Source organism: Epinephelus lanceolatus, chromosome 12 (genome assembly GCF_041903045.1).
Source record: "Epinephelus lanceolatus isolate andai-2023 chromosome 12, ASM4190304v1, whole genome shotgun sequence".
NCBI classification, from domain to species: domain Eukaryota; kingdom Metazoa; phylum Chordata; class Actinopteri; order Perciformes; family Serranidae; genus Epinephelus; species Epinephelus lanceolatus.
Genome location: NC_135745.1, coordinates 9915950 through 9940348, shown reverse-complemented (window position 1 = coordinate 9940348; position 24399 = coordinate 9915950). Strand labels below are relative to the sequence as shown.

Below are 24399 nucleotides of genomic sequence, written 5' to 3'. Positions count from 1 at the left end.
GAGTAATAAAATTGATAAAATATTATTAATTAAACACACTAAAAAACGGGTTTCTTTTTCTTTACAAGATAAACAATGTTATATTGTGAAAAAAAAGATTTAGTTTTTAAATACTCCTCCATTATTGTATTTTCTCTGAGTTACCTTAAAATATAAATTTTAAATCAAGGTCTGTGTAGAGCGTCTGAACTTTGATCTTTGTCGTACAGTTTAAATTTTATACATCAATATCTATGATATATTAAACCTCTAAAAGTATATACCTGTACCAGGACTAAAAGCTTGGGAGGGAAAGATATTTCAACTAGGACAGTAGTTAGACTGAGATGTAATTTGGAATAATGTCACTGGTACTTGGAAAAACCCAAATCATCCATAGGCAAGATAGGCCTGCATTATATTTTGTCATGTCGTCTAACACTAAGACATAGACATCAAATGGGACTGGAACCTGACTATTATGCCCATTTTGCTATTAAAGAACCATTAGCTCTTTTATATGTAGGAATGTGCAGGGGTTTAGGCTCTGGGAGGAATGGTATTAGTACCCCTTGCAGAATTAACAGGGGTACAATTACAGGAAAAAAGAACATGCAAAGTCTGGCTAGCAAGCCTGGCTGCAGCTAAGAAAATTGACGTCTTGTGTCAGAAATCTGCTTATAATAATTATTGGCTTCAGAGCTTTTTGGACTTTTGGATTTCTGACCTGGAGCTATCACTAAGTAGGCAGTGATGCACTACCAAGCACGATTTTAATGAGGACAAATATGATCTCTAACTTAAAAGATCCTCTGTCTTAATAAGGAGGCTCTGTCAGTGTAAATATTGCTATGCTGTTGGAGGGCGGAGGGGGTGGGGGTAGCTGGGTTAAACAATTGTCTTTAATTTGTTGGTGTTGGAATAAATAAAGGTGATTAAAAATACAGAAATGTAAATCTGACAATTCTTTCTTTTGGGTGTACCTTTTGATACAAAGGACATGGCGCTACATGTGTCTTTATAGTTCTCTCAGGTCACTGCCATTAACATGGATGCAATAAGGTACTGACAATTGAATTCAAATTTTATGATCAGTTAGTTTTTGAGAAAATCAACAAAATCACTCAGGATGGGTTTCTCAGTGTAAGCGTAAGCATTGAAATATGACTTGAATGTACAACCACATGGAACACAAAATAAAATTTACTGCATACACCCTCAGTCCACACAAAATGTACATACTCTCTTTTCAAATAGCGACTACTATACAACACAAAATGCTCAACAAACAGCTCACAGTTCCAATGTTCACAAAAGCCCATACAGTATTTGGATATTGTTTCTTTGCACATTTAAGGTATAGTTTCAATGCAACATCCAGATCACAATTCTGATTATACAATACACATTTGAACAAACAAACAAAACAAGCAAGAGCTACAGCACTTCAATATGAAGTGGACTAAAGGTGATCGACCCTTCACTGGGCAATGAAACAGCAAGCAAACAGAAACAACCCAAACATAAACAGTATGTCTTCCAAAGTGGGGGTCCCATTGTTGGAGCAGCTTATGAAATCATGAAATGTAAAACGGATAGACATAAACATATGAATATATTTTTTGTAGAGCATAATTTGCTTTTAACTGTCGTATCTACCCAAATTGAAATGTTATTATGGAACATCATAACATATAATAATGCTTTTTACACATCGGGCAGATAGAAGATGTAAGTTTCACTAATGACAGCCTCTGAGATGGAAACATTGTGAATACATTTGTTCAAAGAACAATTCAGTCATTTACTGTAAATATCAGAGCAATAAAATGGCACATTATGAGTTTGAATACAAAGATATGATTGTGAAATGTTTACTCAGTATGAAAAAGTGACCAGAAGTGTACATTTAACAGCTATCCCTACAGGCAGCATGTCCTTTTTCCCATTTTGCATCATTATTTACACAGACACTATGAGGCAGCTGTTTGTACTGAAATCAAGACACTAAACCTCCTGTATCGTGTCCTACCTTAGCAAACTGTTTGTATAATGTCAGCTGTTTGTTCAGTCCCTCTGTACACAAACCTATATTGAAATTTATTTGGTCCAAATATTTAAACGCCTAAACACAAGACACCAGTGTCAAATGTAAAAAGAAAATGACACGATTAACTATCTGTATCTGTTATATATAATGCTAATCTGTGCAAAAGCCATCTCCTGTATACCCCAGAATATGCTTACAGGTGAGATTAAACTGCACATGTATAATAAATGAACAGACAGGAAGCACTGTGAGTGGCTGCAGTAGCAGTATATCCTGGAACCTGCATCTTCTCAACCGTGACTATTAAGGAAATACATTGTATAGATGTATAGAATGTGGCATATGTACAAAATATTACAAACCTAAATCTTAATGAGCTCCAAACATAATCTGGAGTGAAAGTGAAATGTCTTTATGTGTCAAAGCTGAAAGTGTCCCTCTCTATGGTTGTTGCTGGTACTGTCCCTCTGTGGCAGTGTAGAAGTCATCCAGGACGCTCTGCATGTAGTCAAAGGTGGGCCTGTCCTCAGGTTTGCTTTTCCAGCAGGACATCAAGATCCTGTAGAGCTCATCAGGACAGTTGTCGGGCTGAGGCATCCTGTAGCCACGCTGCACAGAAGAGATCACCTCACCTTTAGTCATACCTGAGGACAATACAGGCAGAGAAGGAGGTGTGAATACTGACATATTTAAAGAGAGGCAACACACTGGTGAAAGCACTCAAGTTCATCATTTTGAGCATAATAATCACCAGTAGAGGGCAGTTAAGCTTCATAACTCTAAGACCCCAATGTTTCATTTTGGTTACCAGTGCTTACTAATCAAGCAAAGTTGGTAACTACCTCTGGGGAAAAAGATCCCCAAACCCCCCTGGGCCCACAAAAGCCCCAGGTTTACTTGGGGAAACTATGTTATGGTAATGCTTGTAATAATAATGACATATGAGCATAGCACATAGTTGAATGTAAACATAGTGGGTCTCATTCATGAAAAGTGAGTAAATCTGTGTGTAGATTTGCACATAAAAACCTACGCTACTAAAAACCTATTCCGGATTCAGGAACGCCGCGGGAAATTTGATCGTAAACACGTGTGTATGATCATGAATGCCAATCCATCGTAAAGTGACAGCGCGCTCCCGGTAATCAGCAATTAGCGTAAATCCCCACCCATGAATAGCCAATGACCACCATATAAAGAGGTGTAGGTGCATCCTGTCGACCTGTCAGTCATGGCGCAAAGAAAGAAAGAGAGAGAAAGAAAAAAGATTTTTTCCGAAGCGGAGATCGAAATAATTTTGGGCGAAGTGGACTTAAAAAAAAACATTTTATTTTTTTCAGTTAGTAGTGGTGTGACAGGGACAGGCAAAGCGAAGGCCTGGAGGGAGGTAACAGATGCTGTTGTCTCCGTGGTACAAAGAACCATGTCAGAGGTGAAGCATAAATGGCTTGATATGAAACTGGAGGCAAAGAAACGCATAAGCACACACACACAAAAAATACAGTGGTCACCAAACAAACAAAAAATTCATTTGCGGGGTTTTGAATGAAGTGGGAACGGGAAACCAGAGATGTTTTGTGCGTAATGGATAAACTCTAAATCAGTGATGGCTGTCGGAATGTAGAGCTATTTAACATTTATTTTAACAAATGATATGGATAACATATAGCCTACAGCAGTTTTGTATGCATCGTCTTCAAATTATTTTAATCTTAATAGCCTAAAGCTCTGTTTTATACAACGTAAATTAAACATTTTTCAAATCAGATTTATTCATTCAAATGATCAAAAAGCCACAAAAAAAAAAAAAAACAACAACAAAAATGTGTTGTCTCAAATAATTCTTTCAGATGGTGCGTGCTCCTTTGTGGCTCCACCACCTGCTGCTCCTGCTGCCCCTGTTGAACCCAGGCACCGAGGCCGAAGAGGCTGTGATCCGGCTGTCCTTATGGATATTTTTATTATCATCACTCAACATGTAGAAAGAATGTAAGAATGTAATCTATTGAGTCGATTTACATAGATAATTCACAATCATGAACCTAATCTGGATCTTAAACCTGCTAATTGCCAACTAATGTAACTAAATGTGTTATATTTTTAATATTTTTGTCATGTTTAGATTACGTGTTTCAAAGGCATCTGTGTATTGTGTACATAACAGAGTGCAATACGAATTAAAATTGTAATTTCCAATAGTGAAAAGCAATATTTATGTGCTTTACTAAATTTACACAAGCACTACGAGTGGTCAGGAGCACGAGTAGATTTTGTTAGTAGCTATGAAAAGATAGGAGCTACTAAAATATTGATGAATGCGGACATGCACGTAAATTTCTATCTGCGAACAGTTTACACACAAATTCCTTCTGCTCACGTTTCATGAATAAGACCCATAGTGTTTACCTGGGTATGGGATTTTCCCGTAGGTTATAATCTCGTAGAGCAGAACTCCAAAGGACCACATGTCTGACTTGATGGTGAAGGAGCCGTAGTTGATGGCCTCCGGAGCGGTCCACTTAATGGGGAATTTGGCTCCTGAGGAGAACACACACAGTTACACACAAACACAGGTCATGTCACCATTAATTATTACCACCAGGTTATACTGAAATCAGAGGTGTAGACTGGGGTCAAATTGTTGGTGCAAGATTCAAACGAGTCACAAAGTTGATGACTTCAGACTTGACTTTATGAAATCAAAAAAGACTTGCAGCTTGTCTTGGATTTCATACCAATGGCTTGTGACTTCATTTGGACTTGAGCCTTTTGATGTGGAGATACTTGATACCTTTCCCCAAACCCAAAGATTCAAAAGTATGGTATGTAAAGTGTGCCACAAATCATTTCCCTTCATTTCCTGAATCAACTAATATTAAAGCAATTCATTCCCAGCAAGTCAACACTTAATTCCCTAGATAATCCACTTTGTTTGAACTTGAGCCATGAAGAACTGATGTTATGTGACTGAAAAAAACAAAGATAATTTCATTCGCATACAAAAACTAATTGCAGTATGCAAAACATTCAGGTAAAAAATTACAAAGACACAAGTTTCAGCTTTGTTTGACATTTGAAGTCGCACAAACAACGGTAAGTCAAGGCTAATATTAACAAAGTTAGCGAGCTAATTCTTAGCTCATCTTTGCGTAAAAGCTGAGTAACTTTTTAAAAAACTTATATATACAAACTTCAAACGGCATGATTTTTGTAAACTTCATATATCATTACTCTGGTGTTGAAATGTTTTTACGTTTGGTACAAGCTAAAATAAACTACATAAAGTCTGCAAATGACAAGTGGAATTCACCTGCTGTGTGTGAATAAGTCATACTCCTCCACATTCCCAAACATCTCACCCCATACTGTCCAAGCTGTATGTCATGGAAGATTCATATTCTATTTATGTACTCGCATTAATTTGTAATTTTCCTATTAGTAGTTTCAGTATCTCCTGGTTCCAGATCAGTGATCAATCAGGTTTCATGTTATGACGCAGAGATACACACATTCTCTCCCACTTGTCTCTCTCTACAGTGTTGTTTACTAGACTGTATCATAGGTACCAGTGTCAGTATGAAGGGAAATAGACCCAGTGTGTGGTTCAAGGCCATCAAATGTGTTGGTCACTGCAGTGTACATGATTTGAGCTTGAAAAAATGAAGCAGCTGGTAAATGAAACCAAAAATCAAGTTTGTTTCAAAACACGTTGGTCAGTACAAGTCATCAATTCTGCTTTCAGCTCTCAAAAGGGGATTTTTATTGTGATGTGTCATAAGTCAGCTCAATTCTGATGGGAAAAAAACTCCTACACAAGACAACACTGGACACACACACATATACACATAGAGTTTACCCTCTCTTGCAGAGTATTCGTCGTCCTCTATGACTCTTGCCAGTCCAAAATCAGCTATTTTACAGAGCAGACTCTCTGACACCAGGACGTTAGCTGCTCTCAGGTCTCTGTGGATGTAATTCTTCTTCTCTATGTATGCCATGCCCTCTGCTATCTGCAACAGCACAAGGGAAGTATGGTTTACACTGTATGATCATTGCAAATTTTCATTGAAACAAACGACAAGGAATGAAACAACTAAGAAAAGGAAAATAAGTGGAATTGATTCGTTATTCATTTAACTCTTAGTTACACTCTGAAAAACACATCAAGACGTGGGAGTTGCCTTTTCATGTGGGTTTTTAAAGGAAAGACGAGCAGAAAAAGGAAGAAAAATCACAGTAAAGCTTTATTTAACCACTCTGTTAATTTCCTAATAATTTTCTAAGAGGTTTCCTGCAAAGAATTATATCATTTTCCACTGATTGTAGCAGAACATTTCCTTGAAAGAAATGCTCTATTTACATCTAAGTCACCTAAGTCAAATCAGTCATACAATGTTTCTTTATTTTTGGAATCTTTATCAGTGAAGTGTTTTTTTTAACTTTTGGTTATGGTTCTTCTTTTCAGTTCAGCAATGGAAACAGTGACGTTACATCTGTTTCACAATCATGGCTGAGAGTTGTGAGAAAAGGCAGCGTGTTGTGGTCAGTGTGAAAATCACCTGTGCTGAGAAATCGATGAGCTTGGGGAGTTGCAGTTTGAATCCTGCGTCGCTCTTTAAGAAGTCTAGTAGGCTCCCTACATGAGGCACAACAGGAAACAATGTCAGTGTCTTGTATGTCTGTGTCCAGACAAGATCCAGAGATCAATATGTGGTCACATGAACACTGTATGTCACAATACTACGCTGCTGACATTTCTTATTAATGGATGCTTAATCTAATACTGAAGTTTATTATACTGCTGCACCCATTTGAAGCTGTTCCAGATGAGAATATCAGCAGCAAGTGTTAAAAATAAAGCTCATTTACCATTTGCCATAAATTCAGTGATGATATAGATGGGTTGTGTCTTGGTGACAACAGCGTAGAGCCGCACCAGCCTGTCGTGCTGCAGCGTCTTCATGACGTTGGCTTCCTCCATAAAAGCTTCAACCGTCATGGTACCTGGCTTCAGGGTCTTCACCGCCACTGTGGTCGCGTTGTTGTAGTGAGCTGATTGTGCAGAGAGTGAAGCCAGAGGGCGATAGAGAGATTTAGTGAAATGGAGAACATTAATACAAATCTGTGAAAGTGTGAAACCATCTGCTTGACACGCTGCTTGGCTTCAGGGTGTTTCAGTGCGCTACAATGACGACAGGACAATTTCAAACAGGCTATAACTCTTGAAAAAGGACATTTTTATTCTGCTGTAACTTTTTGAACAGTTATTGATATAACAGTAATGTGTCAAACTAAAACAGATGATATATAGTCAGTCTTTTTTAAGTGGAAGATTACATTGTGTATACCAATTTTTACTCCATGTTTCCACAGAAATTGTAGTGATAAACATGAGAGCCCAAGAAGTAACACACTTAATTTACTGTTAAAGAAAAACATCACACATCACAACCAATGACACATGACACTAAAGTAGAAAATGTGTGTGTTACATTTAGATAATCGGAGGTTTAATAAAGTTGACACTGAAATATTGAGTGATGTTGCTTTTCAGGCTTATGTTGTGGCCGAATATAATTTGTAGCTTCTTGAAATATGAACGACAAGAGTAATAGTGAGATACTGGCTACAGTTGCATTTGTATTGGTTATGCAATGGCAAAAAACATAAACAAAACGGAAATCAGATGGACTGCCACAATACTGTAAATCAATCAGTCAATGGAAATGTATGTGATGGTCTTTTTTTATAAAAGTAGACTGTCTATACGGCAGAAAGACATAACTACTTTTGAAATGAGTGCTATATGACCAGAGAAAACAGAGAAAAAGGACTGTGGCATTCACTCTTGCTCAAAAGGAAAAAAACCTACAACCACTGGAAAGCACTGCGTCGAAACCAGACCAATACACGGTCCCAGTGGCGGATGATGTAATGAGAATTTAGCCACTTGAGGCAATGGTGGCTAGTGACAAACAATCTTGCATTACGGTTAAATAGTAAGCAAAAACTTGTTTATGAAAATATTTGAGGTGAGAAATAGGCAACTCTGTAACAGAATCTTGGTTGCTTAGTTTTACCATTTGATCTCAGTTTTTTCAGTCTCTGTGTTCACTATGCAGGAAACAGTATGAGGCACAGTTCCTGTTCACAAGCTCTTGCTATTACAGCTAAATAGAGCATTAAAATATGTTTCAAAAAGCATTTTAGGTGAGAAATAGGCAGTGAAGTAACATAATCTAGATTTATTTTCAATCAGCACTGCCAGTTTTAACATTTGATCGGATTTTGGTCTGAGAGAGTGAAAGAGAGGGGCTGGTCTGTCACTTAATCTGCTCCAGCCCGTTCTCATTCTCAACAATACCGCTGCTTGGTCAGTGAGGCACCTTGTTTTCAGTTTATAATGCTACCGGATAGCGTCAGTTAGAAATGCCGCCGATAGCAAGGTAGTACTGGAGCTGGAAAGTCACTATATGGCAGACAAACCCTGAAATTTCACACAGGAGGCCGCTGTTTGCTTCCTGTATGAATGTTGAGCCAAACCACGATGTTTTTTTCTGAACCTAACAATAAGTGTATTTAATAAGTTTAATATAAGTTTATTTTGAAAAAGACTGTGTGCATCTAACAAATAGAAACTGTACATTTCCACTGAAAATGGAAGTGTGTTGTGACACAATGCATGTAATAAGCATAAATTGACACGGCATCCCAGAACGTCAAAAACAGATGCAGTAGGATACGTAGTGCGTCATATGAGGATGTGAAAGTCCACAGACCAAACAGCGATATTTGACAAGTTGAGATGAGAACATGTCTGCTTTTATATTCCACATGTCCGTCATGAGTGACGGGCAGTACAAAAATGCCGAAGTAGAGCCTGTAGTTCCATCAACAGCCAGTAACAAAGGGATACTGGTTAGATGGAGGAAAGTTTACTACAATTCATGTACACATATTGCCCACTTTGTTTTGATACAAAGCTGGTTGAAAATCAGTGAAGTGTCCCTTTAAAGGCCCTGCAGATACACACTTCTCACACAGCAGCTGGAAAAGGGTGGGTGACAAAATTGTGCAAGGAGATGTGACTGCTTTGGTAACAGTTCAGTGAACAAAGATATGTAGTAAACGTGCTTGTTTTTTCACTTTTCATCTTTAAATTGAGTGTACTGGGCCAAATACACTGTCACAGGTATCGTCATGAAGCTGCCGTCTGACCACATAAGTGCTTTCACTCTCACAATCAAATCCATGCATTTCTAATGAAGCACAAGACAAATATACAGCATAGTATTTATTAGACCAGGCACTGTTGTTACTTTAGAGCATCGTCATATTTTTGTGATTGTAGTTTAGTTTCTAGTGAGTTTTAGTCATTTATATAATTATTTTATTTTATCATCTGCCTCTATGATTGTCCTTTTTCATTTACTTTTGTGATTCATGTGTGACTGTTGTGACATTTCAGTTTTCCAGAGATTATTAACGTACTTTCTCTTTCACATAGTTCATTACAAAAATCAGATTTTTCTCTAATTGTTGCTTTTTATTATGAAATATTAAAGCAATTAACAGCTGAAAACTATTCAAACTATCCTCACATGGAATATCTGTGAAGAGAGGGTCTCAAGTACACATTGCTTAATTTTAGTGGTCCACTGTGTAAGATTTAGGGTGATTTAGTATCCTCTAGCAGTGAGGATTGTAGACTGCAACCAGCTGAAACTGGTTAGGATTCCTTCCGTGTTCATTGTTCAAGAGGTTTTTACCGGGAGTTGGATTATTCCCAGATGTCTCTTCTTCTCCACAACAAACAGACCAGGTGATTAGCAGTTTCACATTACAAATCAGTGCTTCTCCTACACTGTTTGGCACATCAGAGACAGACCGCTAGCCCAACGCCTGCTGACATGTGTGTACACATTTTTTCCAAAAGTTCCAGATGGTTGTTTTACTGGGAGTTGAAGTATCTGCAGAGGTCTCTTCGTCTCCGCAACAAACAGACCCAGTGATTTGAACCGGTGAAAACACTGAAGAAAACAGTGTCACATTAAAAAAGTTCGTTGCAGAGGGGCTGCTAACTACGGTGGCTAACGCAAACACATGAATGGCCCTATCTACTGTTGAAACATAGCGGTGCAACATGGTGAGTCCCATAGATGAGGACCTGCTCCCTATGTTGATATAAATGGCTCATTCTAAGGTAACAAAAACATGACTTCTTATTTTCACATGATTCACCACTAAAGATGACATACTTATTAGGTCATATTTTGTTTCTACCAATATAACCCCCTAAATCCTACACAACAGACATTTCATGATATTGCATGTTGCAGATTTATAGTCTAACTAAAGATTGTATTAACAAAGCATCAGATATTTGCAGGTATGTGCAATGCAGTAATACGTCACTGTATGAGCCTGCTTGTAATTAGCATGAAACGCATGAAACAAAACAAACGTGCTATAAAGAAATAGCTGTGAGGTCAGAGAGAGAGATGAGATGGAGGAGTTCAGCAGGGGTTAGTATGAGTTTGGGCTGTTGGTGGGATTAGTGGGATGTTTATGACACTGACTGTTTCCTTTTGTGAACCAGACACAACCTAACCGTGCATTTGCAGGTAAATTGTGGTTAGTTAAGACTCTCGCTCTTATTTTGGGCAAATGTGATGGTAACAACCTCTCCTCCCTCCTCATACTGTAAGTTCATATGGCGCCATGTCCTATTTTCATAGTGTGCTATTGCCTTTAGTGTTAGAGACATTTATGACATGCTGTCAGCTAAATTAACACCATTTGTTTTTTCATGCTGGCCATGAATGCAAAGCCTCCAAGCATAGCACTACACCACAATCACTCCGTGACATTCTCATATATGCAGTAGCTAAAAAGATCATTTTAACAACCATAAGCACACATTTTTGTATTCAGTAGGATTTCATTATGTTTTATGCAATGTCATTATCTCAAATAAATCAGTAATCTGGAACTTGAACCCAAACTTCCTCACCATTACCCACCCACAGAGGTAACACAAAAATCTAAGCCCTTTTTCACCACTATGTTGTCATATACTTCCCTCTTGTTTCAAAGAATTGCAGTCACAGTTGTGCAAGTGCTCAAAAGGCAATTTTAGGAACATGTTTTTTTTTTTAAATGAATAATAAATTTGAGTCTTTAATTCCTGAATTATGAGTACGTATCAGGCCACAAAAAGGTTTGTGTGTGTGTATGTGTGTGTGTGTCATATCACCACTCCCAAACTTCCAATGCAAATTTCCCTTCAGACTCAAACATTTCCTACATAGATGATAAAACACTGATGCACACATGAATGCAGCCACTTTTACTGCAGGAGGCATGTGTGGACACATTTGAGCACATCTTCAGAGAAAGCATTCAGTGCTGATCAAAACTATGTAATACACATAATGAGTAACAAAAGAAGGAAGTCGTTTTTGTTTTAATTAGAGGGAAATGGAACTTCCCTGCAATGTTCACTTCTGCAGCTCTGAATTTACAGAAATGAGACAAAGGAATTGGAAATCCTCAGACCTGCAAAACTGAACGAGGCACAGGCCTGTTCACTCAACCACCAAAACCAAGGTGCCATTTGCAGGGTATTTCGAGGGGCTAAATGAGCCTTTCATTTGTTTAGACATCAGCATTGCGTGGATTTAATTCTTTCCCCTCTTTCAGTTTTTTCTTTTTATGTCAGAAATGTCAGTGAAATCTGACTCAGCCACAGCAGCCACATCTCCTTGAATGCATTTTTATGTCCATTTTAAGGTATCGCTTTAGGAAAGATCCATAGAGATGGCAGAATTCGATTAAACTTTCTCCATTGCACAAAAAAAGTTTATACACTCACTTGAGTTGGTTTTTGCCTCGTTGAAAAATGAGTTGATGTGATAAATGGGATATGAAATTTCTTTGCTGAATAAATTCAGACATATTGAACATTTAACTCACAAGACAGGTCAGCTGTTTCCGCGACACAATCTTACTCCCAACTTGTTAAATACAGACGCTTTGTCAGTGGCCTTACACGTTAAACTATGCTCTATGTACTCCCTTAGTGTTTTAGACATTTGGGGATGTCTTTTCGAAATAAACTCAGGAAATGTACAGTTTCCACCCATTACATGCATACAGCCTTTTTTTTTTTTTTTAAATAAACATGAATAAAAACTTTATTAAAACGTTGTTAATAAAATAACTTGTCTTACTGTGGGTTTCACATGGGACACAAACAGGGGCCTCCTGAGAGTCTGTTCGATCCATCCATCTCCCCTGGTTCATGTCCTACGCAGACATTCTCGCTCTTTATGCCACGGCAGTTGCTCAGAACTCCAAAAAATGTCACTGCCTGGTGTGTCTGATACCACCGCTACAGGCTGCCTCTTTGCATTGATACGTAACAAGCTGGGAGCGAGAATGGGTTGCTTTCCGCCGTTGGAATCTTTTCACACATCCCCATAACATAATGGACGCATTAGAATCAATAGCAATAAGATCAGTAGCATCAATGTCATGAAATATGTCCAGTACTAGCTGACATAAAAGAACAAGTCAAACGTGCCCAATTGAAACTAACTCCTTTAGACTTCTCTCGATTTTTCTTTGGTAGATGGTTAGATGTAAAAGGGGACTTGTTTTGTTTCTGGGGCGCAATCTCTACTTTTTCTGCTGGTGGATTACAGCCATGTGTAATGCGTACCCCGTACCACCAACTTTGCTTGACAGTTGAATGGAAACAGTTGTCTTCTTGGTAGCCATACCATGTTAGAACAAATGAGTTAATGATTTACTCATGGCCAAAACCTGAAGACTATGGTTGCACTTGTCAGGACAACCACACACATACTCCATGAGACGTGCTCTTTTATGTACTTTCAGAACATTTTTTACATGAGGTGTTGTTGTCATCATACCCAACCCCCTAACCTCAGGGCCCAGTGTGCAGTCTGCTATCATGTGCCCTAACTGAGACGAGCGTGGCTTTGTTGAACTCCTGGGAGCTAAAACTCCCACCAGCCTATCTCTCAGGGTCTTTGAGGCACACAGGCCTCTCCACTATGATAAGGTTCAGCACATGGAGCACCTCGGGGAGCTCACTGTGGCCTGGTGTCCCACAGGTGGTGAAGAGGACATAAGAAGCTGTTCCTAGTCAATGTCATTGACTAAATTAAGCCAAAATGCTTCTCTTTACTCACCCATCCAGACTTCTCCAAACTGCCCTGCTCCAAGTTTCTTCACCATCTTAATAGAATCTTTGGAAATCTCCCAGGCATCTTTATCCCACGGCTTCTGAGCTTTGGGTTTCACACATGGACGGTCCAGTTTACGACACAGGCCATCTGCTTTGTCTGGAAGGAGCACTTGCTTTAGTGTTCAATTTTATGAATAAAACATTGGTTATGAAATCATTTTTTTCTCATAATCAAAGTCTTTAGGCTACTAATAACAAAATCAGCAGCTGAGACCACATTACATAACACATTAGACAAGTTTTGAATAAAGGATATTAAGTGCCTCCATTTCAGAGCTGTACTCACTGTGGTAGTGTTTGATCATGCTGCCGATGTCTTGGAAAGAGATTTTTGGAGAAATGTAATAGCCGCCATTATCCATCATCCTGATCTTATAGTGTTTGACAGAATCTGTCCCCTGGGCGTCCACGTCTCTGATGGACAATGAGAAACTTCCTGTGGGAAAATCATCAAATGAAAGTGACTAGTGATTCGAAATGAAGCAGGGGGAACTCAGTATATTGAAAGGGAATATATCTGTGTCTCTCAGGGCTGCTGAGATTTCCATACCTTTTGATGTTTCACTTTCCCTGATAAGATAAGAGCCTGGTTTGTTTGCAGGCGCCAGCAGCTGCCTTTCTGCGTCCTTCCTCGTGATGTCCTTGAAAAACCACCTACAATGAACAGGAAATTGAACTGAATATACAAAATGGATGTATTTTTTATATTTATATTGACTTCCCACCCATTTTAACGAATGGCACCAGTTGTCTTGAAGCTCAGAAATCCTCCTTTGTTATCAGTGCAGATTAAATATGGGAAGTTCATAAAGCATAATAGCTTTCAATAGGATCCCCTATGTAAGTAATCAGCATGACACAAAATGTCAAATCAAACAACCCTTTTTTAAAAGCTGTTTATTTAAAGAGAAAAAGTCATTTATTTAGATGCAGCTACTCACTCTTCTGTTTCCATGGTGTCAGCTTGGGCAACATAATTGCACGGGATGAATCCTTCTTTCTTGGTTGTCAGTGACTTTGCTTTCCACCACTCCCCATGTCTGCAGGAGATCATTTATTTTAGCACAATTATTGTTTTTCTTTGAATGTCAGTGAGTACCTTCTGTGGTGTCCTAAAGTGTTAAAATAGACCAAATCACCATGATGTCACACTAACAACAACTACCGCTTCTGGACAGACATCTGGCACTTGATTTGAATTGTAGAGATATGTGAAATTATTATATGTTTAAACTGGTTTATCTGATGTTTCAGCTATACTTACTCTGAGTACTGTGATGCTTTGCTAGAGTCTTTGAGATACCACATCTACCATTACCAAACAGTGACATCTCACTGCTGGTCAGACTAATGTAGTTTGCTAGTTTTGGATAAACATAAGCTGTCTTTTTCTTTAGTCTGTTGCCCAATAGGAAAATTAGGTTGCAACCTAAATTAAAGTGTTGGTATTAATGAGTTATGAAAGCATCAAACATGCAATTTAGCCTTGATGAATGAGATGAAAGAATCGTGAAAAAGAATTCATTTAATACGTTGCATTGTCTTTTACCACGTTTGCTGTTTGCAGATGGAAATCAGAAAACCTGGACCCTTCTCCACTTTTTGTTGTTCAGTCTGTTCTCATACACTGTTTGAATGTTTTCCCATGAAAAGTAATGCAATCAAATTCATACATTTTCCATGTAACCGTTAGTCAGTAATTTGTGCATGACCTATGTATTTTGAAAGGCTGCGATCACATGTTTGCTGATGGGAGTATACAAGGATGGGGTTCCTGAGCTGCCTGAATGGAGGCAGAACACAGGATTTTTCCCTGGGACTTTCCCAAGGAGACTGTTCTGAACCGTGGGAACTTTGAGTCATTTGAAGGTATGTCCTCACTCACTATGTTTCTTTTTCCCAAACCTAACCACAGCAGCTTCACTTGCCTAAACCTAACCTCCGAAACTTTACAGTAAGGATGTAATGTCATTCGTGGAGAGCTTATTTGTAGGATATCATACGCACTGTTGTGTGTGCATTTTTGTAGGATCTTATTGGAACCGTTCTACGAAGATGCATCGCATTCTTACCCAGCACCCCCATACAGAATAAGGCTTAAAGGTTCAGTGTGAAAGATTTAGGAGGACTTAGTGGCATATAGCAGTGAGGACTGCACATTGCAACCAGCTGAGACTTCTTTCGGTTAGGATTTCTCCAGTGTTCGTTGCTCAGGATGTTTTTATTTGCGCCAAATTATCCGCAGAGGTCTCTCCCTTTCAAAAACAAATGGACCAGGTGATTAAACCCGGCAAAAACACTGAGTAAAGCAATGTCATGTTACAAATCAGCGTTTGCTTCTAACTTTGGTTGCCACTGGGAAAATGCAAATTGCCCTATCTAGAGCCATGGTTTGGTTTGTCCGTTCTGGGCTACTGTAGAAACATGGTGATCTCCATAAATGAGGACCTGCTCCCTATGCGGCTTATTCTAAGGTGAGGAAAACACAATTCTTTTTTCAGATGATTATACACTAAAGAAAATATACATATTATATTGTATTCCATCTCTGCCAATTCCCCTAAATCCTTCACACTGGACCTTTAACTATTTTCTCAGCCATTCCTCATCCCCATTTGCTCAGCGCTAACAGGTTGTATGTACATGACACAGGGGTTTTCTACCTGGAAGTTACTGTTAACAAACATTGTGATTTGGTCCACAGCCTGAGCCCTTATTTTCACATTAAGTCCCATCCTAAGTGGCTTACAATGAAAAAACAAATCATTTTACAACATAAGAATATCACATATCCATTTATCAGCCTGTTCCAGCACTTCAATGTAATTATATGGAGGGCACAGTGAGAATAACTATGCTCTTTCATGGATTCCCCACTACACCAAATTAAAATCTGTCTAATGTCTTAAGCATGATTTCATGAGCACGTCTTCTGAAATATACTGAACTTTGGGACCCTCTCTAAAATTTTAAGTATGCTCTGTGAGCTTGAATATTTTCTGGTGACGCAAGAGTCTGTAATGACAGATGAAGCTGTTAAGTGGATCTATCAGGGTTGAAGAGGTTACGGTGAACTGTACATGACTCTGACAGTCTCCTCAAGGTATGCAGTGCAAACAGTGCTCCATTTTGGAGCATGTGTAAGCGGTCATCTTTGGTTCTCACCCCTCATGATGCAGTATATACGTTCATGATGAATAACATTTACTGAAGTTGAATTGGTCTACCATCAGTATCAGACACTCACTCCTCTAAGATTTTCATCCTTTCTCCCTTCTTGAATCCTAAGTCATCCGGATGCACAGCTTCATACGGGAAAAGGCTGATCACAATTTTACCCAAACTTTGCTCTAAGAGAGGGAACAGAGAAAGATACAGACATGTTAGAAACTCTACAATAGCAATAGGCACACATCTTATTTTAATCCTGCAACGTGATCCAAAGCAGGGCAAGCATTTACATCAGACAACAGTTAACCTGATGATGGCCAAACCCACAAAGAGTGACTGCATAAGGAAACTGACTGGTAACACCATTTTCTAGCAACCTCAGCTATATTAGTGTGTGAGTGTGGATGAATCACTGAGGTTATCAAAGAACCATCTTCCTCTACAAATGTTTAAGTTGGCTCACAAAAATGTATTTAAATCTGTATGGAATAGCAAGGCTCAGTATGTACCCGCAATACAACTTCACTTACCAGCTGTTGGTGTTAATAATATTCTTTGAATTTTAAGTTAGTTGCACATACCTGGCTACTTTTGTGTAGTTTTTGAAGTTAATCATTTAATTGTAACAATGTTTTCAACCACAATCTTAGTATTGGCTAACATATGCTAGCACACTCTGTAACAGATACATGCTAACTGTGTATGTTTACTGCTCTAGTGTCAGGGGATGTGAGGGTTGCAGTGTCTGACTGACTGACTCACTCACTTTTCCTGTATTTTTTCCCAAATGTGAAAGCTATTCAACAGTGTGTTTTTACATGCTTTTACAAAGGAAATTAAGAAAGTGAGAATGAAACACAAAGAATGAAGTGATGTGGCGTACCTTCCATTTTTTGGAACACCTGACCAGGTAGCAGGGAGTTATTCTGCAAAGGATAGACCAAAAGTTTTCACAGTCAGAAAATAAATGTTACATGCGCGCATCAGCTGTCTGTCTGTCTGTCTGTCTGACACAGTTACTAGACTACAGACTTTCACAATGTGCTCATTTCCTCCTCACAGATGTGATTGTGTGACACAGGGAAGTTCAGTTCATTAGGAAATACCTGAGTCCCTATTTTTCCAAAACATTAGGAAAGGGTGTATCTGAAGTGTTTCATGGTCACAAATATTCCCCATTTGTTAAATTTTTAATTCACCGGGGCATGGTTTTCACTTTGGGCTAAAAGCAGCAGCACAACACTTTGCTTTTCTTAGAGAGCCGATATCAGTGTCTTCTTGACTACAACTGAAATTCTGGGTTTTACTCAGCCCGGCTGTCTGACTACTTACTATGTTTCTTTTTGTATTGGAGGTGGGGTCTCTGACATAGTGCGTGTTGTCGGTACGTACAGTCTGCTGGCCGTTCTTCCCCTCCACACCTCCGCTCAGACCTCCGCTCAGACCTCCGCTTAGCGTGGACTTCATACAGCCCATACTGCCTGCAGGAGGAAGTGAGAAAAAGGAAGCGTGAACTGGGTTGTAACATATTTACCATTTACAGCTGCTGGAATAAACAATACTTAAAAAGGTTTGGAACCAAACACCTGTGACTTTTCAGTTGTCACATGTAAAATTAACAAAGGACCAAAACAGCAACATGTTCATCTTTTCCTTTTTATCACATCATGGTTTTTTTTTTAAAAAAAAAAAAAGTCAACACTTCGAAACTAACATGCAGGAACAGGTGTAGCGTAAACCCAACAGCTGTGTTTGTAGGCCTTGAGGTCCAAATGAGTCTCTTTTGCTGCTTGGTCAGTGCTTTCATCATGGCATATAATACATGAGGAGTAGAGCCTGTAAGATGCAGTCCATTGTATAGATTATACTAATCAGTTTTTTTCCAAATACAGAGAAATAGAAATTAACAAGCTGGTCTTTTGAGATATGGATTGTGACTAGTGTTGCACTGAAATATACATAGCCAATTTTTATGGCCATATTTTGGTAACCAAATACTGTTGGTTAAGGGGATTGTTTGGATTTTTGAAGTGAGGTTATATTACATATTTATCCACAGTCAATGTACTAGCTACAGTAGATGGCAGCTGGTACACTCCCAGTTTACAGCAGTATGCAGGAGTGCCATCATGGACGCTAAACAATGAGCTATGAAAATGTATTTTAGCCACCCAAGAAAATCCATATCATTTTAAGTGTACACTATATTAAGAATATTTTCATCATTTTACCTTGCCGTCAGACAGCTTTTGAACTGATACTGAAGCTTATCTATGCTCTCTTCAAAGTGACCAGACTCCTTTGACAGAAACTGTAATTTTACCTCACAGAACACAGGAGTTGCTGGCCTACCGCTGCCTCAATCAAGTTGTTTTTTTTGTCATTGTGTGACAAAACCCTTTTAACATTAAACATTTTGAAACACCAAAGTCTCACAATACCATAAACAAACGAAATGACTGATCCAGCAGTAGACTAGCAGCTCTCATGTTCAGCGAGGTATAATTACTGTTATTGTCAGTGGAGTCTGGCGGCTTTGAAGAGAGCATAGATAATGGCTTCAGTTCCCCATGGAAAAAGGCTGTCTGACAGCAAGGTAAGGTGGTGTAAACATCATGAATATAGTGTACACTTAAACTGGTATTTTTTTTAATCAGGTGACTAAAACATGTTCTGCTGCTGCTCCGGCTACAGCAGTACACTGTTTCAACAAACTGGGGGTGTGCCAACCACTATCTACTGTGGGCAATGCACTGACTATGGATAAGTACCTCATACAGTCCCACTTCAAAAAAGGTGCATAGGTCAGGTGTATGCAGGGGCATTTCTACAATTTGAGGATGTTCAAGGCTTAACCCAGACCCTTGTCAGGGGTCTGGAAAATCCTTCCCTTGCACTTCTTTTGAGAAACAATCTTTATTTTGATGCTTTTGTGAAATGGTTCCCCGAAATGATTCCAGATTTGGCCCATGGGCCTTAAGTTGAGTGTCACTGCCCTATACTTAAAGTAGTGGCCACCAACTTTTTTAAGTCCAAGATCCCTGACCTCGGCCTTGGTGAAAGGCAAGATCTACCTATTGAAGTGTTGATAGAAAAAGACAGCTAACACTGTGTACTTCCTACTTGAGGCCTTTTATTTGCCTGTATTTGAATTACATGCACTTTGCTGCAACATTCAAACTGATGCAACCAAGAAAAGACTAATTAATTGACGTATCAAACAGCTGTCTTGCTTAAAGAATTGTACAAAATAACATTCACTTCAGAGTCATGTAGTTTCATAACGCAAAAATAAAGGCATGAGGAATGTATGAGGGAATTATTTTGTTCATACCAGCTAACAACAAATTGATATTCTTCACATTTTGACACTTGGACTTATTATTATTCATATTTATCACTGACAAACATTTTTTTATAAAGTGGAACTATAATGTTTGCTTTCTCAGTCAGTGCTAAGCACAGTCACCTTATGCAGCATCACTTCTAGGTTTCATATGTAGCCTATCACCCTTCATTTTGACACTTGTCTGACTTATTCTTACTCATTGTCATTTACAAATATAAGCATTTTATAAAGTAGATCTGGCTATTTTTTCTCAGTGCTACGTGCAGTCATCTTATGCAGCATCACTTTTCACATCAGAAGGCAGTCATGTTACTCAATCAAGTTAATGTGATGGCTGTGACTGGATACTGTCTGTGAGTGCTTTGTAGTTTGGCTCATAGCTACAGACAGCCAGTCTGAGACAGTCTGTGAGGTGTCTGTCAGTAAGGCAGCTCCTGTACTTTGATTTGATTATTTTCATCTGTTAAAATGCCATTTCACATAGGTACATGGATCCAAAGTTGGCACTCACTCTTAGTGCACATGCAGTGAGGAGAGGAAACTTCTCTCTGCTGACAAGTCCCCAAAAGTCACTGTCCCTGGATCTGGCTTTCAGCTCGATGTCATTTTGTATATAGCGTGTATCTGTGATGGTCTGTATAGCTGCCTTTTATGTTTAGATCAGTTTCACACCCTTTGTGTTTAGCCACACTGGAAGCTTAACCCTGCGATGGCAATGTCAGAGTTTACAGAGGAGATGAGTATGTGAGCACTTTGAAGTCTTTCACAGAAAAGCATCTGACTTTGTATTTTTACATTACCAGTGTTCAGTAACTTTCAAAGGGCATAAAAGAGGAAGAAACAACAATTGTCAGCACACCTGCTGTATTATAGTTTTAGGGAAACACACACCTACACATTCACCTTGCTAAAGGTTAAAGTTATAAACAAACTTTATGAATCAGAGTATTTTGCAGATTTCCCCATAGCAATGCAGTCTTTACAAACAATAGATGTTTATGTGCTGTAAGGAATTTTGGTTTGGTTTTAAGGTTACTCACACTAACACAAGTAAACACATTAACACAAGTAAAAATTGATTTTGGTCAAAGTTAGCTTGTGTTTTCTTTCCTGGTGAGACCTAGCATACTGTATTTACTCAGACTTTGGACCCATTGGAGAATATTTAACTACATTGCCGGCGTCATTAAATTGAGCTTAATTAACCAAGTACAGTATACTGTTGGTTGAAAGCTCAGTGTTTGTTTCTCAGTGTTTTTACAATCATTACATAGGCTTCTATTGAAACAGAGTAGGGTAGTGCCCGTCCACAGATATATATTTCTGAGAGGTTGTGAAAAAGGATAATACAGCAGAGATAACACACACACACACACACACAGGAATATTGATTGTATGAATCCGAGAGATTATTACTATATGACCCATACTTCTTTGATTATATGCTGGACTGATGTTTGGATGCCTTGCTGACACTGTGAATCACAATACAACTGTTATATTGATATTATGGCCATAGACACACAACTAAATAAGGTGAAGATGTACTGTAAAATAAGATTAGAGACTATAAGATCAACTTTATTGAAATGATGCAGAGAAATTGAGGCATCACAGCAGCAGTAGTACATGTTGGTCATAAATAACACCTGTTGTCTAGAAGAAAAACAACAGTTGCTCTTTCTCCAGGAAGCTGAAGTGCATGAGTGAACACAAACAGAGACAGGAGGAACACACTTTGGGTTTCTTGTTGGCCAGTCAAAGCTCTTTAAAACAGCATGTTGGCACAGCACGTGAGGAAGCAGGCTAAATAATGCTCTGAAGTTAGGCAAAATTTTGGTGAGGGAAAAATTGGCATGGCCATTTTTAAAGGGGTCCCTTAAACTCTCACCTCAAGATATCTGAATGAAATGGGTTCTACGTGTACCCACGAGTCTCTGCTGAACTTGAGAAGGCTTGCTCCTCATAAATGTTTTGTTCCTTACAATCGATGTATTCTGTCAAATTAAAGCTGCATAGCATTTGCCTTTTTAAGGAAAGGACAACAAGGCTGTTTGAAAAGCAATAAGTTGCCTAACACATGTATACACAGATACACGTTAACATGGGATTGTTGTGGAACTCAAAATATAAACCGTACCAGTACTAGTCTATGCACATCACATAATTAGTAATCTAAACTGTTAAATAAGATACCAAAGTAAATCAGTGTGTGTTTCTTTAATTCTCCATATTGACAGTTTTCAACTAGCCTACATTTTACCAAAGTATGATGGAATTCCTGAAATTCAGTTATGGCTTTTGGTTTTGGTGTGCCACCCCAAAATTTCAAGTGGTCCCATCATGCCATCCATATGAAATTTTAGGGGGAACCACTGTTAAAAGTTGACAATAGATCTGACAGTAAATGGTCCAGAAAATGGTCAGAAAATAAAATAAGTCACATGTCAAAGGTCAAGAGGAATCATCTAGGAACAACCATCTATTGTTTACATATAACCCATTGTCATGGAGAAAAAAGACACTTTGATAGCACACTTTTGCGCTGACCCTAGTCTACCATTGGCTGGAGCTGAGGGGAATGTCATTAGTTAGTATTGGAAAAACTGAAGATTGGACCTGATGATAGCCTAAGATGAAAAGGCAATTTCCAAGGTTATTAAAAGTCATTTTGACTGGGACATGGATGTCTACACCAAATTTCAGGGTACTCCATCCAATAGTTGTCGAGACACTTTACTTAATAAAACCTCAAAGGAATACTCACTGTGGCTCTAGAGTAACGGTCAAGAGATTACCAAAGTCATTAGGATTCAACATTTGGAGCCACAAATTTTAGTGCCTAGCGATATCCAAGTGAAAACTTTGACCTGCTGGTGACACTATAAGAAAAATAAGGAGATGACCAAGGACAGTAGGATTCATCCTGATGGTAACATGAATGTCCATTGAGATATATCAATCTGGACGAAATTGGTTGACCAGGCGGTACTGCTGTTCCTAGAGTAATGCCGCTAGCTAAAACCTACCTAAGTACATTCAATACAGAAAGCATTATACACCTTACCCTTTTAGTTCCTAAGGAAAGGGAATGTTTCTGAGTAATGGTATGCAAATAAAAGTGTGCCCAGAGATATTCAGATGACAGATTCGGGTCAGCCCCTGACAGATTGTTTGGACAAGAGTTAGGGGGAAAATGTTGAAGCACCATCAGCACATAGGCAAACACAAGAGGGGCACACCTGGAAGTGAGAATTGATGCTCAGCGTGTTGTTAACTTGTCTAAATAGAGGTTTATGAATGATGATGACAGTACATGTGTTTATGTAGGTGAGTAAAAAGTGTTGTAACCAACAGTTTGGCAGTTTGGCACTGGTTTTGTGATTTATTGGTTCAGTGCCTCTGTTATATTTTTAACTTGACAGTCAGCAAACAGCCGGAAACCAAGGGTCGGAACAGATTAGGAGCACACACACACACACACACACACACACACACACACTCAGTGTGCACCACTATGACCAACATACAAACTTCCTCCTTTAGCAATGGACTGAGCCAAAGGCTGGAGTGGTGAAGAAATGAAACCACAGGAGGGGACATATTCCACTGCAGAATCTGATGCAACTAATTGATAAATAATGATGGCATATACTGCACATAATAAAACCCACATTAAAGTAAGTTAAACCACTGATTTATTACAGCTTACAAACTATTCTTTTAATCTAAATATTAAAACTATGACAAACATACTTTATGTAACTGTGAAATACTTTGATACATAAAAAAAAACACAGTTAAACCTTTAATTATCAGTCTAGTGATTCAAAATTTACTTTAACAAAAATTTAACTCAACAACGCATCTTTTTAACTCTTCTGATGTGACAGTTTGAGTGATTATGAACAGACTCTGCTAGCACACAATGACCTGATGCACATCTCTGACTGATGTCATTCACACCTCACTTGTGCTTACCTCTCTCAGTGTGTGTTCCTGGTTAAGGCAAAAGTTCATCCACTGTGAAGTTTTTTAGTCCTCAGATTTCTTCTCTTTGACTTTCATCCGAATAACTGACAGACTGGTGGACAGACAGGCCGGTGGATGCACAGACTGATGGTATCTGGCTCGACAAGTTGGTCAGCCGGTCGACATGGACTGTGACATTCAGCCAACAGAATGAGGAACTTGGAGAAACTGGTGGGGGATTTTTTTCTTACTGAAACTTCCTGGTACAATTGTCTAATGATTATTTGCATAATCAGCAACACACACAGACACACCCACATACTCACACATACTGGGGCACTGCAGACAAATGATCTTTTAGATCTTAATACACAGAAACACTACATTTGTCAGTGTTAAAGTAAAGAAGAGTTTTCCAGTATGTCATAAAATACATAAGCCAACAGAATCCCTTTAGGAATAAAGATTTTAACTTATTCATCAACTACTTCATCTTAAGTTTGTTACTAATGTTTATGTATGCTGAACATAATATAAAAAGTTTAGTTTTTACCTTAGTTTGAGTGTCATGCCTGTTTTTGTCATAAATTCTCCCACAGTGCT

General features: G+C 38.6%; 1 protein-coding gene across 2 annotated transcripts; it reads right to left on the bottom strand.

Moving 5' to 3' along the window:
• Positions 1–1045: 1045 nt before the first annotated feature.
• On the bottom strand, positions 1046–24004 carry lyn (LYN proto-oncogene, Src family tyrosine kinase). 2 transcript variants are annotated; one of them, XM_033649530.2, is made up of 13 exons: positions 23806–24004; positions 17868–17956; positions 17359–17401; positions 16552–16654; positions 14246–14344; positions 13855–13958; positions 13591–13740; positions 13249–13401; positions 6899–7081; positions 6589–6665; positions 5886–6039; positions 4436–4567; positions 1046–2673 (listed from the first exon to the last, which is right to left on the bottom strand). In XM_033649530.2, the coding sequence occupies exons 2-13, from the start codon at positions 17949–17951 to the stop codon at positions 2471–2473; spliced, it is 1485 nt and encodes a 494-aa protein (XP_033505421.1). In that variant the 5' UTR covers positions 17952–17956; positions 23806–24004; the 3' UTR covers positions 1046–2470. The 2 variants fall into 2 exon arrangements, with proteins under 2 accessions (XP_033505421.1, XP_033505420.1); XM_033649529.2 differs by having other exon boundaries at positions 17808–17956; positions 23806–24003.
• Between the last annotated feature and the right edge of the window lie 395 nt (positions 24005–24399).

What these genes read in the sequence shown, in the direction of transcription:
- lyn (XM_033649529.2), bottom strand. Translation starts at nt 17,951, where the DNA reads ATGGGCTGTATGAAGTCCACGCTAAGCGGAGGTCTGAGCGGAGGTCTG. An exon ending in CGAATACTCTGCAAGAGAGG is followed by an intron (nt 4,568 to 5,885) that starts GTAAACTCTATG and finishes TGTTCTCCTCAG; the next exon opens with GAGCCAAATTCCCCATTAAG. An exon ending in CGGGAAAATCCCATACCCAG is followed by an intron (nt 2,674 to 4,435) that starts GTAAACACTATG and finishes TATTGTCCTCAG; the next exon opens with GTATGACTAAAGGTGAGGTG.